Source organism: Silurus aristotelis, assembly GCF_946808225.1.
Source record: "Silurus aristotelis genome assembly, chromosome: 28".
Classification (NCBI taxonomy): domain Eukaryota; kingdom Metazoa; phylum Chordata; class Actinopteri; order Siluriformes; family Siluridae; genus Silurus; species Silurus aristotelis.
The window spans coordinates 8283139-8302417 of record NC_139601.1 but is presented as its reverse complement, the minus strand read 5'-3'; the positions used below and the strand labels follow the sequence as shown (position 1 = coordinate 8302417).

General features: G+C 36.7%; 1 protein-coding gene and 1 long non-coding RNA gene across 2 annotated transcripts in view; one reads left to right on the top strand and one right to left on the bottom strand.

Annotated features, from left to right (window-relative positions):
- The window catches only part of LOC310722034, a 120064-nt gene that overhangs the window by 72260 nt on the left and 28525 nt on the right, over positions 1-19279 (bottom strand). The window lies entirely within an intron of this gene.
- Positions 4994-19195, top strand: adnpa (activity-dependent neuroprotector homeobox a). The gene is made up of 4 exons (XM_083534091.1): positions 4994-5410; positions 5923-6036; positions 16249-16338; positions 16452-19195. The coding sequence occupies exons 2-4, from the start codon at positions 5929-5931 to the stop codon at positions 19098-19100; spliced, it is 2847 nt and encodes a 948-aa protein (XP_083390217.1). The 5' UTR covers positions 4994-5410; positions 5923-5928; the 3' UTR covers positions 19101-19195.

Below are 19279 nucleotides of genomic sequence, written 5' to 3'. Positions count from 1 at the left end.
CAATTTTATTTTTTCCTAACAATGTTTAGTGAAAATAACTGGTCAAACCAAACTAATTGTAGTTTGATAATGGATATATAACTATTCATTCATCAATTTAATTATTCACTGTTTTTATTTTCTTAAAATGTTTAATTAAAATAACTATTAAAACCAAACTATTTGTTAGTTTGTTCCTTCACTACTGCATTAGCATTTTTTTCACAAAGAATGTGCCAATGTGTTGAATTTCTCAGTCTCTCTTATTCTTGTTTAAATTGGTTTAAATGATTTATGTTTTCTAAAAGAAGAATCTATATTAAAAATAATCTATAAAAACTATAAAAGTCAGTAAACAAAGTATGTATTTTGTGTGAATCTTTTGTGATAGTGCACCACTTGTCTTGTGCAGTTTTATAAAGGAAAATGTATGTTATGTTTTTTATTAAGTTCTTCTTGAACTAAAAAAAAAAAAAAAAAAAAACCTTGGTGTGTTGTATTAAAAGGGTGATTGAACAAAGTATGAGTTAGGAGTTATGCTTTCTTGTTCAATTAGGTTACTGTTTTTTCCCCCAAACCATTTAATTTTTTTGTTGCCAGGATTAATTATAATATATAAACAAAAAATTAACCCTATCAGGGGTGTGTTGATTTGTTTTATTGACTTTAGCTATAGTGATCTAGATAGTTTTATCATACATAGCCAATGTATTGTGATACACTGCACAGAGTGAGTAAAGTCACAGGGTTGTGTATGTAATATGGACAAATAAAGTATATTAACTGCAATTTATGCAAACAGTTTTGCTGTTTGCTGTTGTTTGTATCAGTGGGCAGCCCACTTTATGTTAAAACTATAATTAATTTCCAGGTTACACTATAATATGGTTCAGTAATAGGAGTGAATTATTTTTAATTACATTATCATCTGTCACCCAGATGAGAATAAATTCCCATTTGACCCTGGTTCCTCTTAAATTTTAGGAAGTATTTACTTGCCACCAAGCCTCTTATTTGTTTGGTCATTAGGGATAAACATATAAGAATATATATATACACTTTACAAAAACACCTAGACAAATGATATAGGATATAGAAATATTGTTGTTGTAATTGTTGTTGTTGCTGTTGCATATGTGTATGCATATACATGTATATATATATATATATATATATATATATATATATATATATATATATATATATATATATATATATATATATATATATACACACAACAACAACAACAATTACATCAACAATATTCCTATATCCTATATCATTTGTCTAGGTGTTTTTGTAACGTTGCTTTGTGACAAGGTACATTCTTAAAGGTGCTATACAAACAGCATTGAATTGTTTATTTGGGGCATTTAATATTTATTTAATGTTTTTATGATTTAAAAACATTAAAACAAAATGTCCAGGATTTCAGTTGTCTTTCCATTAGATCCTTTCAACTTTATTTCGAGGGGACCATCGGTTTCCATACTCAGCTAAATCTGTGATTGTCTTTAGTTGATTCTACAGAGCTCAGTTAGCCTGTTAAATGTGAAAGTTCATGACCAAACACAGCATGTCAGCTCAAACACCTCATACCAACTGTCAACCATAGTGGTGGAGGGGTGATGATTTGGGCTTGTTTTGCAGCCACAGGACCTAGGCAACTTGCAACTAAAGTCAAAAGTGAGGCCATCTGTCTGACAGCTCAAGCTTGACTAAAAGGGGTCATCCAACAGCATAACGATCCCATGCACACTAGCCAACAGAATGTCTAAGAAAGAAGAAAATAAAGGTGTTGCAAGAGCACAGACCTCCAGACCTGGAATTGGTAAAGAACAGTGATCCAAAATTCCACAATCATGTGAGTGACTGATAAAATCATGCAAAATACTGTACTTTTCTATTGTTGCTAAAAGTGGTTCTACAAGCTATCATAAGGTATATAAGGTATATTGATTTCAAAACAAAAATGTTTCATTCTACCAAATGGGTGCTACTTCTGTCCTTCTGATTTCATACTGTATATATAAATATGCACTTAAGTATTATTTACCCAAATAAATGAATTAGTTACCAAAATAATATTGTATATTGTATTTGCTATTTTTATGCTTAAAACTCAATCCTGTTACTTTCCAGTGGTCTATTGATTTATTAGCATGAACATTAGTTGATATAAAATTATTCAAAATTATTTATTGTTGTTTATTTTAGTTTTACAGTTGAAGTAGTGAAGTTGTAAGACAAGGGAAAGTATAGCCAAAAAAGTTCTGCCATATTTCTCTCCACCTCCACCATGTCGTTCCAATATGGTATTACTTTTTTCTTCTGTGGAACACATAATGTTTTAGTTACATAAAACATTTAAGTTCCCGCTAACTTATGAAAGTATTTTAAAAATAATAATAAAAACTGAAGTCATTGGGACCCAAAAATATTTAGTTTTAGTTTAGTTAGTTGCCAACATTGTTTTCAAGAGAAGAAAGAAATGCATGCAGGTTTACAAGGACGTGGGTGAGTAAATGATTTTTCAAAATAACAAACAAAAAAACAACAACAGAAAAGTGCAAGAAAAAAACCTTAGCACATTAAAAACAATAATACATCTCCACGCACAAAGACAAACAGAAAGATGAGACCGTTACCATGTGTGGCCATTAAGAAGACCCTTTTGTTTTATGAAGCTCTGGTGATCCAAAACAAATACAAAAAAGTATGGGGAAGAAGAAAAAACAAACCATTTCATAAATAATATGAGGAAAAGTTCTGAAAAAGTACAGGTTGCAACGCTTCGCTCTAAATTCACTTGGCTTTTCAAAGAAAAGATGGCAGAATTAGAAAAATATGAAGGTGAACTACAACTACCAACAGAAGGGTTTTCAGATTGTGTGATAAGCATAGTGAAAGCTTATTACTCAAGTGATGATATGAGTCACATTACAACTGGGAAGAAGCAGAGCCTCACTCAGAAGAAAATCTAAAAGCAAAAACAATTCCTTTTGGATACCATGAAAAATTTGCAAATACATTTTTTAGATGAAGAACAAGGTTCCATCTCTTACTCCTTCTTCTGTATGCTCCAACCTTTTTGGGATGTTAATCCGACAATGAGTGATTGGGACACATGCATGTGCAAGATGCATGAGAATCTGGGATTTCTTGTGCAGAAGCTGCACCACTTTAAAATAATGAACACTCAGTTTAAAATACCTTATTAAAGAGATTACATGTGACAGAGAAAATATAAAGTGCATGCATGGAGAATGTTTTGAGTTTAAAGACCTTTTTAGCCCAGTGTCTAGAATGTACAGTGCATAGAGTAAAATGTCTTATATCCAGTGGTAGTTGTGGATAAGGAGCCATTTTTTTGAGGTGACCCATGCGAAGGGTGCCCCGGGTGGTGTGGGAGGGGTATTGAAGAGAAGGGCTGACAGTCTGGTTAGCAAAGGGACAGACATCCCTGATGCTGCATCACTATTTACTGTGTTGCAAAAGATAGACACAACAATCAAGTTTTTTTTGTCCGTGAGGAAGCAGTTGAGAAAGCAGATATGGAGACTAATGCACTAAACCTAACTCATGGAGAATTGACATAAAGGGATGTGAGCTGCTTGTGCACGGCTTCACAAAATCTAAACTGTGAGTGTTTCAGAGCAAAACATTTCATATTCAGTAATCTCCCATATACACAGTGGTTCAGTAATCAGTGAAAGTCCTAAAGTTGTTGGCAAATGGTGTGTGCTGAAGTACAAAGGTGTCATTATAGATGCAAGTGAAACACATGAGGTCCATTGTATGCAAAAGATTGGAATCAACACTGGCCAGCCTGTGAAGACATCCTTTGATACTTTTTTGAGGACATAGTGTGTTTCATCTCACCCACAAGGCCAGTCACAGGTTGGGACATAGAAATTGAAAAAGAATTCTGGGCCAAAATAGAGCAGGCTTTTTAGAAAAGTACAGACAAGTTTGTGTTCATGAATTGAATGTGATTTTAGCTAAAACACTGTTATATGTGGGTTTTTTTTTTGCAATTCGAGGACTTCATATATTAAAGCATTTTGTCTATTTTACCTTATGTTAAAAGATATACTATGCAGGAACCAGAAACACCAACTAATGTCATGTTGCAGAGGAAAGGATCAAAACACACCCACCACCCTCTCTTTCCCTTCCTCTGACTGCTTCTATTATATTTTTCTTTTTTTTTCATCTTCTTTACTACTTAGAACAAAAAACACATCCCTGTAACACAAAAAATCTCTTTCTATCACACACACACACACACACACACACACACACACACACACACACACACACACACACACACACACACACACACACACACACACACACACACACATTATTTTTTTGTGTTTGGTCCATCATTTATCGAATTGTTTAATAATTTACATGATAAAAAAATTAATGAACTTAAGGAATAGGTTTTTTTAAAGAGTCAAAGAGTCAATGTCATTGCATTTTTTTTGAAAGAAATACACATTGTATGCACATGTAGTGATTGTTAATTAAAAATATTAATAATTTAACCAAACAATTTTTAAAATAAACAATTTATTAGGAAAAAGCTAAGGAATTAGTTGAGATGCTTTTAACCATGCTTTTTAAAACCCTCAAGTTTTGGTAACAGGACTGAGGAAAAAGCGTCCATCCTCATTTAGAAACCCTATATAATTTTAAATAAAGTTACCTGAGACTGACCACAACCTCATTTAGAATAGTTACAAATTATTATTATTAGATTCAGTGTTGAAAAAATATTTAATGGAATGGCCCAAATGTAATATCATATGCTGTTGTTTATTTGAGGTTGTATACGTATATATATATATATATATATATATATATATATATATATATATATATATATATATATATATATATAGTGTGTATATGTGTTTTTTTTGTGTGTACATGTTCTAACTCCGCCCATTTTAGTTGTCCTTCCGCCCCCGACTGAAACGCGTGTTAAAAACCAGCACCGAGGAAGCAGCTTTATTTATTTATTTATTTATTTATTTATGGTCCTTACACAAAAAATGTCACTTCCGCTGAATCAGTCCGCCATCTTGAACAGGCTTGGTTAGTGTCTGAAATGATCTAGATGAAAAAAAACCCTTGCTATTCCGGATTTCGGTCTGCTATTTATTTCAATGATATTGATTTTGTTAGTTTGTTTGTTTAAAAGACCTACTTGATGATCAGTTTAGCAGAGAGATCAATGGGCTACTAAAGACCATCGCAAATGTAGCTGATAATGGAAACCTATGGATCCCCAAGATAAAGTTAAAAAGATCCAGCAGCAACATCGAAATGAAGGAGTAGTGTTTTCATTTCTCTCTAATCGCCCGGATTCATTCATTCAGCACCAAACAAAAAGGTCGAGGCAGCAGGAGGAAAATATAAGGTACTTTTCTAGATAATGCCTCCATCAACGCTTTATATTAGCGTGCTAATAAACTAGCTAACAATGTACAGCGAACTGCCGCAGCTTTTGCCATTTGTTAGCTTGCTAATAGTAGGTAATCTGATTCCAGCAGTCTCAAAAAATGGCACATTTTGTATTATCTGCTAGCCGGTGATATTTTTGGGAGACAATTTATCCGAGGCCCGCTGCTGAAAAGCTGAGCTTACTGCCTTAACACGAGCTGGCTGGCGGCAAGAATACATTCATACATTCTTTCCAGTGCGGTGAAAATAAATGATTTCATTTTAGCCACTTATATTATTCGGTGTAAAGAGCGATTTTATTACAGGATTTAATGTTGAAATAGCTGTAGTATTTATTTTGCATGCATTTTAGCATTCGATTATCATAATCTGTCAGCGATGTTTAAATAACTAAAGCTATTGTTTGCTTAGCGACATTCTTTTGTTAGTGAAAAATGTATATGATTTTTTTCATTGTCTTTGCTCCAGGAAAAAATGTTTCAGCTTCCGGTAAACAATCTTACACGCCTGAGAAAAGCTCGGAAAAGGGTCAAGAGGTTGTTAAGTGATATTGGTTTGGACTACTGCAAGGAACATATAGAGGTTAGTAAATAAAACACACGAATCTATCAGGTTTTATGCAGTTTAGATTGTGACTTTGTGGAAGACACAGAAGTTAGATTACCTGTATCCAATAGCTGGTTTAAAATGATTAAAATGGGTCAATCTAAGATCGTTTATCTTTTCACAATATCACAAGATGCTTACATCAAGAAGCATCTCACTCTATCAGGAGGTAGAAAAAAGTGTTGTTAAACACATGAATGAAAAGTGACTGCAGACCATATTTACTTACTATTTGGACATTCACCATAGTTTATTTATGCATCACCAAAGTTGCCTGGCAGTATGTTGAAAAAATACACATTGTAATGCATCAATTGTTATGATGCGATTTCTGCTTGATGTATTATTTCTAGATTGCATTGTTCATAGGATGCAAATTTTTTAAAATTGTCTATGAAGAAGTATAATTATGTAAGATATGTAAATTAGATATATTCCTCCATTGTCTGGTTGAATACTATGTTCTGATTGGCTGGAAGATGTAGTTCCAGTCATTTTAATCCCAGTTCTAAATGAATGTGCTGTCTCTTTAAAACTTTAAAATAAAGCAATGATACAAAGAGTTACCACCAACACTTTAAATATTAATAGAATAGAAACAGCACATATGCTCACACAGACAGTTTTAAACTTTTGCTTGAAGGGTTGAGTTCAAATCTCAACACCTCCATTAACTCACTGCTGGCTCTCATGCAAGACCCTTATAACACCACTGCTGAGATGAAATAATTGCAAATTGCTCTGGGTGAGGGATCGGTCAAAATATGTAACTTCTTAATTCTGGTAATTGATCGTATCCATGATAATCCATAGCTAGATGTGTGTTTAATGATTTTAATGCACTCTGCAGGGTATTTTTTTTTATTTATTTTGTAATATATATATACCTATTTAGGATTCATTAATGGCAGTATATCAGCCAACATCTTATGGCAAAATTTGCTGTCAGAGATTCACTGTGCACTGTGTGCTGCAAAAAATCAAGCAAAATTACAGTACACAAAATTCACGTTGCTGTACATACCTCAGTTTTTAAGTCATGGTTCAGTTCAATTTTGGTAGAGTTAGGGGGAAGAAATTCAAATCATAAAATTGCTTGTTGGTTTTTTATTAATGCAGTTTATTATTAACATTTGTGAACAACATTTTACTTGTTTTTAAACAATTTAAAATAAAATGAATGCTTGGAACCCCTTAACCTTCAGCGTCATGCCAACGCGTGTGAAATCCCATTGTTCGCAGGTGTAAATTTTTAACAATAGTTTAAATGAAAAGAGTAACCAGGACAAACTATATAATTATTCCAAAGGTGTAAGCCTCAAGCATCAATTTTAGATCAGTGTTTTTCATTGGAAAATGTATAACAAATGTATTTGCTGAATCTGTGTAAGTACTACAAACTAACAACATGCATAAAAAAAATGCAGTTCTCACAATATGATTGTTATAACGAGTCACAAACGCATTGCTGCAAATCTCGGTTTATTTCTAAAGGGTCCAGTGAACATTATGCTGTAAAACATTTTGATCCAACGAAACAATAGTGTTGTAATTTAGATGGTTATTATTTGGTTACGATTTAGTGCTTCGGTAGTTGTAGTACTACTTGTACTATTTGTATTGTTTGTGTAATTGTTGTATTGTATTGTTTCGGAATAACGTTCACATAAAAAACTATATCTTGCAGGTAAAAAAAACAAATATGGCTGGTAGAATATAGTGTTACAAAACAAATGAGACCACCCACTAAAAAAAGTCAAAGGCAGGTGGAATCTTGAGCCTAAGCATCCATTCTCTCTGCAGGTGTGGTGGTGATGTTTGTTATGTACCACCTATAATTTCCAGCCAGTAGCATTATGGAAACATGATTGATGGAAAATGTAGCCAATGAGTGCAGGATTGTAACGATATATGGAAGGTTTTTTTTTTATTCCAAATGCGGGCGGGATCTTAGTTTTATTATTCTTTAGAAGCTCTTAGTGGTCAAAGAGAGGACCACGTGTACTGTGACACACCTGGCTGGAAGTGGATTCAGCTATCTCTTCTGCACACACAGCTGTTTCCAGCTCGTGCTAACTGGGCTTTGTTTGCAAAAAATAAAGAAATGCAAATAAAAAAATGGTCAGCCAAAAAAGGTTTTATTGGAGATTGCATGAAGTGGCAATGAGGAAAATACTGTTGAGGGCGGAGTGACAACAGTGACCTGGTGATCTTCATGAGGATCTGCATCTGAGCTTGTCTGGCCACCAATATGAATGCCAAATCAATATCAATAGCCAAACAGGTATAATAATAGCCTGAACGGTCATCCATTAATTTGAATGCAGACTGTATGAATAGAGTATGAATGGCCACTTAGTCTAGCAGGTGACTCTCAAACAGGGGGAGGGAGAAAAGGATCAGACATGGTCTCAGATAAATGTTTGTAGGAATCTTATTTGTCATGAAAATCTTGACAAAATGAAATATAAACTCAGGAGACATGTGGCTTTTTAACCCAGTACTTTTCTGGATTGCTCCAGGACTGATTTCATGTATTTATATATAAAATAAAAAAATTTACAATGCAGGAAATGTATATGCACTTAATGGCACTTTATCTATAACTTTTAACTTTTTGAGCAATATTAACTTTGAATGATGAATAGTAAAGAACAAATTGTCTTTTTTCTAAAGATATTTAAATTGTGTATGTAGCTCACTTTTTTTCAGAAGCTGTTAACATTTAAAGTGAGGCAGGTCATTTTCATCTGTGATTCACAGTTTAAATTGTATTTTATATATATATATATATATATATATATATATATATATATATATATATATATATATAAATCAAAATAATCCAATAACCTTTATTATATTGGTTAAATTGTGTAATTGGCGCAATTATTATTATTATTTTTTTAATGATATTAAAAAAGTTTACATTATTTAGATTTGGGTAATTTTTTATTTCTATTTTCCCCAAAAAATATTACATTTAATATTTTATTTTCTAAAAATTTGTTCTTTAACTGTTCCATCTATTTAAGCATAGTTTAACAAATTCCTTCCATCCTTTCATTCATTCACTCCTTCATTAATTCATTCATGTGATATTTTCTGATAATCGATGACTGATAATAAGGATGGCTTGGTCGCTAGAATGGTTGCAAAGAACCACTTCTTACCAAGAAAAAACATCAGGGACAGACTGATATTCTGCAAAAGGGACAGGGATTTGACTGCTTGGACTGGGTTGAAGACATTTTCTCATCCCCTTTCCGATTCTTTGGGGCATCTGATATAAAGCTTGTCCAGAGAAGAAAAGGTGAGCGCTACGATCAGTTCTGTCATGCCAATTGTAAAGCATCCTGAGACCATTCATGTGTGGGGTTGCTTCTCAGCCAAGGTAGTGGGCTCACTCACAATTTTGGCTAAGAACACAGCCATGAATAAAGAACAAAAACATCCTCCAAGAGCAACTTCTCTCAACCACCCAAGAACAGATTGTTGACGAACAATGCTTTTTTTCAGCACGATGGAGCACCTTGCCATAAGGCAAGTGAAACAAAACAACTGAATTTTGGGTCCATGGCAAGGAAACTCCCCAGACATTGATCCCACTGATAACTTCTTGTCAATCCTCAGGAGGCAGGTGGACAAACAAAGATTGTGACAAACTGCAAGCACTGATTATGCAAAAATCTGGGCCAGAAGTGGATTGACAGCATGTCGTGTAAATTGTGAATTGCAGAGTTCAACACTGCAAATATTGACCCGTTGCATAATCTTATTATAATTGTCAATAAAAGCATTTGACATTTATAAAATGTTTAATTATACTTCAGTATACAATTGTTACATGTGACAAAAAGATCTAAAAAAAGCACTGATTAAGCAGTTCCCTCAGGAACATAAGTGGCTGATCGCTAGTTTTAGTCTCCGCCACACACTTTAAGTGCATTTTATTTATTTATTTTTTTTAATTCTCGTTATTATTAATAAACTTATACACACAACAATGCCATATATAAAAGAAACTAAAGTAAAAATCCTGACAATTCTACTTATCCAGGGAGTAAATAAATGAAGGGGGAATGAATGAAGACATTTTTTAAAGTAATAAATTGGACAGTTGAGTAAAACATATCTTTAGAAAATTAAATATTAAATGTAAAACATTATATTTTACATATTTATATTATCCAAAGTCGGGGTAATCTTACAAATGCAAACTATTGAATCAATTTAATTTGTATCAATTTAATCATTATATTAAAATGTTCATGGCATAATAAGATTTTTATATACATTTATTTAAAATTGTTTTTTAAATGTAAACCTTATAAGAAGTTGGACACTAAGGAAGGAAAAAAGGATTTGTACCGATTGGCCAGACAGAGGGACTGAGCTGAGAAGGATGTGTGGAAGTTAGAGCAATAAAGGAGAGTGTGTTGAGAAGATGGAAGGAGAATTTGGAGCAGCTGATGTATGCAGAAAATGAGAGAGAGAGAGAGAAGGTGGGATGGTGTGAAGATGGTGAAGCAGGAAGTGAAGGAGTGTGCTGGTACCGATCTTTAAGAATAAGAATGTGAATGTGAATTTAAGAATGTGAGCAACAGTATGGTTTTATGCTGAGGAAGAGCGAATTGGATATTAAAGAATTGTGATATTGTATGAGGAAGACAGGTGTGTCACAGAAGTTTGTGGGGGTGGTGCAGGACATGTATGAGGACAGTGTGACAGCAGTGAAGTGTCCAGTAGGAACAAGAGACTGGTTTAAGGTGGAGGTTGGACTGCATCGAGGATCAGCTATAAGCCCTTTTCTGTTTGCAGTGGTGATGGACAGGTTGACTGAGGAGGTCAGACAGGAGTCTCCCTGGACTATGATGTCTGTGGATGATATTGCGATTTGTGGTGAAAGTAAGGACCAGGTTGAGAAAAGCCTGGAGAGGTGGAGGTACGTGCTGGAGAGAAGGGGAATGAAAGTCAGTAGGAGTAAGACAGAGTACATGTTTGTGAATAAGAGGAAGGGCAGTGGAGTGGTGTGGTTGCAGGGAGAAGAGGTGGAGAAGGTGGAGGAGTTCAGGTCCCTGGGGTCAACAGTGCAAAGTAATGGAGAGTGTGTTAGAGAAGTGAAGAAAAGAGTGCAGGCAGAGTGGAGTGGGTGGAGAACAGTGGCAGAAGTGATTTGTGATAGTAGGGTATCTGCAAGAGTGAAACATCGTTTATAGAGCTGTGGTGAGACCTGCGATGTTGTATGGTGTAGAGACAGTGGCATTGAGTAAAAGACAGGAGGCGGAGCTGGAGGTGGCAGAGTTGAAGATGAGATGTTCATTGGGAGTGACTAGGATGGACAGGATTAGAAACGAGTTTATAAGAGCAACCATGCATGCAGGACATTTTGGGGACAAAGTGAGAGAGGCCTGATTGAGATGGTTTGGACATGTGCAAACTAGGGACATAGGGTACATAGGTAGGAGAATGCTGAGGATAGAGCCACCAGGAAGGAGGAAAAGAGGAAGACCAAGGAGGAGGTTCATGGATGTGGTGAAGGAAGACATGCAGGTAGTTGGTTTGAAAGAGGCAGATGTAGAGGACAGAGTAGTGTGGAGACAAATGATCCACTGTGGCGACCCCTAATGGGAGCAGCCGAAAGAATAAGTAGTTGTATTAAAAATGTAAACTGTTGTTTACAAATGCCAATGATAATTATCTGTGTTTAATAAAAAAAAGACAAGAAATTTTGTTTTTCTATTTCAGCAACCAATTTATCATACACTCATTATTGTCAAAATAACTTGCAACAAAAGTGAATACACCCTAAGTGAACATGTCAAAACTGTGTTCAAAGTGGCAATATTTTGTGAGCACCACTGTTATCCAGCACTGCCTTAATCCTCCTGGGCATGGGTTGCACAGGTTGTTGCTGGGTTGTTGTTGCTTCCACTCCTCCATAATGACATCACGGAGCTACTGGATGCTGGACACCTGGTGCCTCTCCACCTTCTGCATGAGTAATCCCCACAGGTGCTCAATAGGGTTCAGGTCTGGAGACATACTTGGTCACTCAATCACCTTCAGCAAGGCAGTTGTCATCTTGGCAATGGGTTTGGGATCGTTATTATGTTGGAAAACTGTCATTCGTCCCAGTTTCTGAAGGGAGGGCATCATTTTCTGCTTCAGAATGTCACAATGCATGTTTGAATCCATGTCTTCTCAGTACCATCAGCACTGATCCAGCCTCAGACCATTATGCTACCACCAGCATGCTTGACTGTAGGCAAGACACAGGACCGCAGGACATGGTTCCAGTAATTCATGCTGTTGGACAGGTTGTCTTCATCAAACTGTTTGCAGGTTTTCTTGTGAGTCAGCTTCAAAAGAGGCTTTCTTCTGGGACGAGGGCCATGCAAACCGACTTGTTACAGTGTGCAGCATATGGTCTGAGCACTGACAAGTGGACCCTCACCTTCTGGAACCTCTAAAGCAATGCAGCACTCATGTGTCTGTTTTTTTAAAGCCAGCTTCTGCACCTGACTCACAGCACAATTACTCAACTTCTTTGAACAACCCTTTCCAAGGTCTGTTCTGAGTGGAACCCGCTTTGGAAAACCTCTATATGACCCTGGCCACTGTACTGTAACTCAGTTTTAAAGTGTTACCGATCATCTTGTAGTCTAGGCCATCTTTGTGGAGCGCAGAGAGTTCTTTGCCATGTTGTCATGTTGAACATGCAGTGGTCAGTATGAGAGAAAAGCACCAAATTCTAACTGCTCTATTACAAGATCAAGATTAAAAGATCGGTCTGCAACAACTTATCAATAAAATAATGATAATAATCGATAACTAATTTTGTCAATGAATGCCTATATCTTTATAGTTGGGCTGCTTAAGTTACGGGTTAACGTGACTGCAAGATAAAACAGCCACTTGCGAAATAACAGAAAGCACAGGTGTGCACAAAAGTGTGCATCCCAAGTCATCCAAGACAACAAAGACTAACTTGCAAGTTATTGCAAAGCGGTGCTTGTGTGGAATAGAAGTACCACAGTGATGCATGAGCACATGAAAATAAAACACACTGGTGTCACGGATGAAGGCGAAATATCAGCACGGTAAGAAGAATCTGTATAATCCTCATCATGTGAAAATGGTACAGTTTAAAGAAGTGCTATTGTGAAAACTGTAACTTATGTACAGTCACACTGGATCTGTTCTGTCATGACTCGTGAGTATTAGGTTTAGCAAACACCTCACCTGCAACATAGTGATTCTATTAGAACTGTGCAAACAAACACTAATCTAAAAGCGGCAAATAACAGCAGCAGTAAACAATCACATTTTTAGTCACTGTTGTGGTTTTCAGAGAATGCGTATGGATTTGTACACCAGTGTCTTTTTTTTCTTCTTTTTTTTAATCAAGCCTGTTAGCTTGAGGCGTTTTTCCGTTCTGTTCTTTTTATAGCATTTGTCTACTACAACAGATAACTGTTTTCAATTATCATTAAAAACAATACAAATGTTGATTTACAGTGCTTCACCCTGCATACTTAAATGCTGTTTTTTTTTTTTTACATGCTTTAAAAAATCAATATAAAATATGTAACATTGTTTTTTCAATTGTCAAAAAGACATTTTGTTCAGTTGTGCAGATATAAGCATCTAAAATATAATTAATTTGATTTTGTATAATAATTAAATTATATAGTCATAAATTCAATATTGAAAACAAGCAGTTAAAAGCCGCAGTAAATCACGTTTAAAAACGTTTGTTTACTGTTGTAGTAGACTGCCATAAAAAGAGAATGGAACGGAGAAACACTAAGTTACAGGCTTGATAAAAAAGGAAAAAAATATGCATTGGTGAATAAATGCATAAGCGTTCACTGAAAACCACAACAGTGACTAAAACTGTAATCATTTACTGCTGCTGTTATTTGCCGTTTTTCGTAGTGTTTGTTTGTACCGTTTTAATTAAATCCGTCACTATGTTGTGAGTAAAGTGATCGTGCAACCTGATGCTCGCGAGTCACAACAGACCAGATCAAGTCATCCTGTCCAGAAGTTATCAAACAAACAGTTTACACAATAGCACTTTATTAAATTATACAATTTCTACATGAGGAGGATTATACAGTTTTTCTGACAGATGCGACACAACACCTATGCGTCTATCAGTGCATAAGCATAGAATATGCCTGGGACGTTTTATCCATACTCATAAATGAGGGTGCTCTTGTGCAGAAAATCCAAAATGGACTCATACTAGTAATAACTTATGGAGTCCCTGGAACTCCATAATATGGATAAAGGCATGTTTTAGGGCATCCAGTGATATCTGTAGTCAGAGCAATCTCTGCTGTATCTAAGCAACAAGGGGCTGCTCACAATCTGATTATTGTATAGATTAATATAGTATTGTGATTATTGCAACAGAATTCACTCATTAAGCAACCTTTGCCAGGTTGGTGGGCCCAGGCCCATCGAGGCCTACCTGTAGCTGTGTGCCCCCTGTCAAGTTTAAATTTATTTTAATTACACTGCAGTCCATTTTTTTTTTTCTCACTGATGTATAATAGTCTTTTAATGTTATATATGCTCAGCATCCACTGGGAACCTTTACACCTGCTCATTTGTACAGTTTTTCCAGTCAGGCAGAAGTTCAGGGCAAAACATCTTTGAGACTACGGTCAGGAGCTTACTGTTAACATTAGGCTGGGGGAAAATGTAATCTCAGTAATCAAACCTGAGGTGCTGGTATAATCTGCTGATCTCCTGGGAATGTCACACACAGTCACTAGAGTATTCCTAAAAGTGTAGGAATAAACTCAATTCACAAAATTAAAAACGGTTATGAGACTGTAAACACCTTATTATTAAGTCAGAGAAAAGTGTGGCTGGAGCTACCAAGAAGCATATAGTAGTTTATATAATAACTCCTTCCACCCATGGCAAACCTTTAGTATGCATCACTGTGCTTAGCTTTTTTTCAGAAAACCAGTCAGTATTTGGTGCGACAACCATTTGCCCCACGCATTTTGCCCTGTACAGTGAAAACCGGGATTTATCCGTGAAGAAAACACCTCTCCGAAGTGCCAGATGCATTGTATGTGAGCATTTGCCCACTCTAGTCGGTTACGACCACAAACTACAGTCAGGTCAAGACCCTGATAAGGATGACGAGAATGCAGATGAGCTTCCCTGAGACGGTTTCTGACAGTTTGAGCAGTAATTCTTTGGTAATGCAAACCGATTATTGCAGCAGGTGTCTGGGTGTCTGATCTCGGACAATATTGGAGGTGAAGATGCTGGATGTGGAGGTCCTGGGTTGGTGTGATTTACACGTGGTCTGCGCTTGTGAGGCCGCTTGGGTGTACTGCTAAATTCTCTGAAACGCCTTTGGAGACGGCTTATGGTAAAGAAATAAACATTCAATTCACAGACAACGGCTCTGGTGGACATTCCTGCAGTCATCATTCTGATTGCACGCTCCCTCAAAACCTGCGACATCTGTGGTTTTGTGCTGTGTGATAAAACTGCACATTTTAGTGTGGCCAGCCTAAGGCACACTTGTGCAATAATCATGCTGTCTAATCAGCATCTTGATATGCCACACCTGTGAGGTGGATGGATTTTCTTAGCAACAGATTTTGTGAACAATATTTGAGAGAAATAGGCCTTTTGTGTACATAGAAATAGTCTTAGATCTTTGAGTTCAGCTCATGAAAAATGGGGGCAAAAACAAAAGTGTTGCGTTTATAATTTTGTTCAGTGTACATACCAATGGTTTTTCCGGTTTCCGGTCCACTGTTATTACAAGAGCGGCCTCTAGATGTGAATCACTGATGCCACCAGCTGTTTGTTTTAACACTTGAGATGACATGCAGCTTGGAGTGTGCTATATTATATTTATTATAAAATAATAATATTTATTAATCAATAGATTAATTTGTATTTCCTTCAGCACATTTTCATGATTCAGTTGTTTTAAAATGTATTATTTTTGTAATAAATTTCAGTACTAATTTACATGGCGTGTATCCATTTTCAAAACTGTCGGTTGATTAATTGGTTATTGACAAATACGTTCCAAACTAATCGGTGTTGGTAAAATCCCCTATTGGTTGACCTGATTTAAAAAAATTTTATAAACATTGCTTCTGCACGGTTCTGACAGTTTTCTTTTTCTTTTTTGTTCAGGATTACAAAGAGTTTAGTCCTGATGAGTTTTATATGAAACATTTTTACCTTGATGTATGTGTATGGGATCCATCCTGGACAAAGTCACAGGTAAGAAATTTTAAATGTTAGTTTTAGAATTTTGGTTATATTTATACAAACTGTTGAGTTGCATTGCTCAATATGTTTGTTTTTCCTGTTAATTTTGTTCTATTGTGTTCTAGGACTACAGAACCAAGCAATTTTGCTGCTCAGATTGTCCGTTTGCTTCCAAATACTTCTCAGCCTACAAGAATCACTTTCGTAATGTTCACAGAGATGACTTTGAGAACCGCATCCTGCTTAACTGCTCCTATTGCATGTACAGTGGTAACAAACGGACTTTGGAGACTCATGTTAAGCTTTTCCACATGCCTTATAACATTGCGCGACAGGGCATTGCCAGTCAACTTGGAGCCGTGGTGGGTAGTAAGGACAGTTTACGGATGGACAAGCCTTTGCCGACTGACAGAAAGGAGCTATCAATGTATTACTGCAAGAAATGCAACTATCGGGACAGATTGTACAATATAGTGCGCAGGCACATTTATAGGGAACACTTCCAGCATGTGACTACACCTTACATAGTCAAAAACTCAGAGAAGCAAGAAAACAGTGAGGAAGCCACTATAAATAGCTCCTTTCACTGTAAGAGCTGCCTCTTTGTCCCACGTTCTTATGAGGCACTGGTTCAGCATGTTATTGAGTTTCATGAACATATTGGCTATCAAGTAACTGCTATGATTGGCCATACAACTGTTCTAGTAGCTTGTCCTCAGGCCAGCACAATTCAGAGGAGTACTCCATTCGCACCTGGTATACCTTCACACATGGTCCAGCCAGTTCATTGCTTTAATATGCCTAAAGGAATGCGACTGCCTTTTGGTAACCATCACAAACCAGGTGTGACAGGACGCTCTGGCCAGCCACTGTGCATTACACTACCTGACAAAGCTCTTTTGTCCAGCACAGCTGCCCAGTTACATACAGGAAAACAGCTAGGTAGCTGGGTCACATCATCACATGGTAATGCCTCCATCTTCCCTTCAGTGAAGTCACTACCCCTCTCTTCAGTGCATGCTGCTACTGCCAGTTTAACCTCATTACAGGCCAAGAAAGGTTCAGCTAATGCACCGAACAACTCACCAACACAGAAGTGGAAGCTCTGCACAATCTGCAACGAATTATTCTCCGAGAGTGCATACAACGTTCACATTGAAAGGGTACATCAGGTTGAAAGGGTGCATGCTATGGCTAAGTACATTATGAAGATACACAATTTCACAAGCAAGTGTCTTTATTGTAATCGCTACCTGCCAAGTGAAACTCTGCTCAACCACATGCTAATACATGGACTGACGTGCCCACAGTGTCATTCCACATTTTATGAGGTTGAGAAAATGGTAGAGCACAAGAGGCAGATGCATCCAAATGAACCAGGGCATCTTCCTATTGACTCTCCTGTGACATTTGATCTGACTCTTCAACAAGGCAGTCCAAAGAATGTGCAACTTATAGTGACCACATATAACATGAAGGAAGTATCCAACTCATCATTGACATCTGTGCAAACACCAAACAATGTTGAATCCAGGTCTACAATAATAAAAGCAAAGGGGCCAAGATCTAGCGAATCACTGATATGGAATGCACATCAAAATGTAGTACCCCAGAACACAGAAATTGGTAAGACACTGTGTCCAATCTGCTTTACAATTCTAAAGGGTTCCATTTCTGAAACACTTGCACAACATCTCCGAGATCAGCATCAGGTGCTTCAGACTCTTCATCCAGTTGAGAAAAAGCTCACTTACAAGTGTATCCATTGCTTGGGTGTATACACGAGTAACATGACAGCTTCCACAATTACGCTTCATCTTATACACTGCCGAGGGGTTGGACAAGCTCCAAAGGTTTACAACAAGAATTGTATTTCAGCTCTTAAGCGAGATCTTGTTACAGCAGATACATGTGATCCTAAGAAGAAAAAAATAGTTTCTCAAAGTAGGAACTATCCCACAATATTTGTGGAAAAGGAAGCAGACCCTGTTTTTGTCTTGGACCCCAGAGGTTACTCAGACAAGTCTTATGATGCACGTAAGGCTTTCTTGACTGCCTATTTCAACCAGCAGCCATATCCATCCCAACGAGAGGTTGAAAAACTTGCAGCAAACCTGTGGCTGTGGAAGTCTGACGTCATAAGTCACTTTGCCAATCAAAGGAGGTCATGTGAATTGGACTTTGTGACTCGTAAGCCATTAGTTTTACTTGGCTTTAACATGCAAGCAGTGAGCCAACTCAAGCATGAAATGAACTTTGATCGTGATTGGTTGTTCACAGTAAATGATGAGAAGAAATGTGGAATTTCAAGAACTACACAAAAGAGGATGAAGGCTTCTTTTGATTTCTCTAATGAAAGGAGCACTATCACCCATGTGACAGAGGCCCTAAATCCTGCAAAACATACTCAAAGCAACTGTGCCTTCAAGCCAAGTCCTCGGTCTTCAAAACCCAGTGACTTTTTTAGAGAATCTGAGCCAAAGGAGGTGTTCCTGGATAATAGAACATTGAAAACTACATCTACATTTCCTACAGTGCTTCAGACTTGGACAAAAGAGACTGTGAGTCAGGAGAGGTTCTTGCATAAGAGAGGTGGGAGGGTGGCTAGTACAGATTTTACTAAGGAAGGGGCAAAGAGTCTAGATGGTTGTGTGTCTGGTTCCAGAACTGAAGATTCAACATGGTCAGGGGGCATGTCCCCAAATGAAAGCATTTATAGACCAGCAGGACGATTTGAAGAGAAGGGTAAAGAAATAGGTTTGCTAGGCAGATGATCCAAGTTTTGGTCCAAGTCTCCTAATTCTCAAGGCAAATGTCTTTCAATCTTGTATTTGCCCCAGAACCTTAAATTATGAGAAATAAAAATGATTTTTTTTAAACCAGTGGTACATAGGGTACAGTAAGGAAACATTTTACTCTCAGCATTCCTTTTGGGAACAAGCAAGAAGACATA

Excerpts from the sequence above, each read along its gene's own strand:
- adnpa (XM_083534091.1), top strand. The coding sequence starts at position 5,929 with ATGTTTCAGCTTCCGGTAAACAATCTTACACGCCTGAGAAAAGCTCGG. Across the intron at positions 6,037-16,248 it reads ACTGCAAGGAACATATAGAG|GATTACAAAGAGTTTAGTCC; the intron begins GTTAGTAAATAA and ends TTTTTTGTTCAG. Across the intron at positions 16,339-16,451 it reads CATCCTGGACAAAGTCACAG|GACTACAGAACCAAGCAATT; the intron begins GTAAGAAATTTT and ends ATTGTGTTCTAG.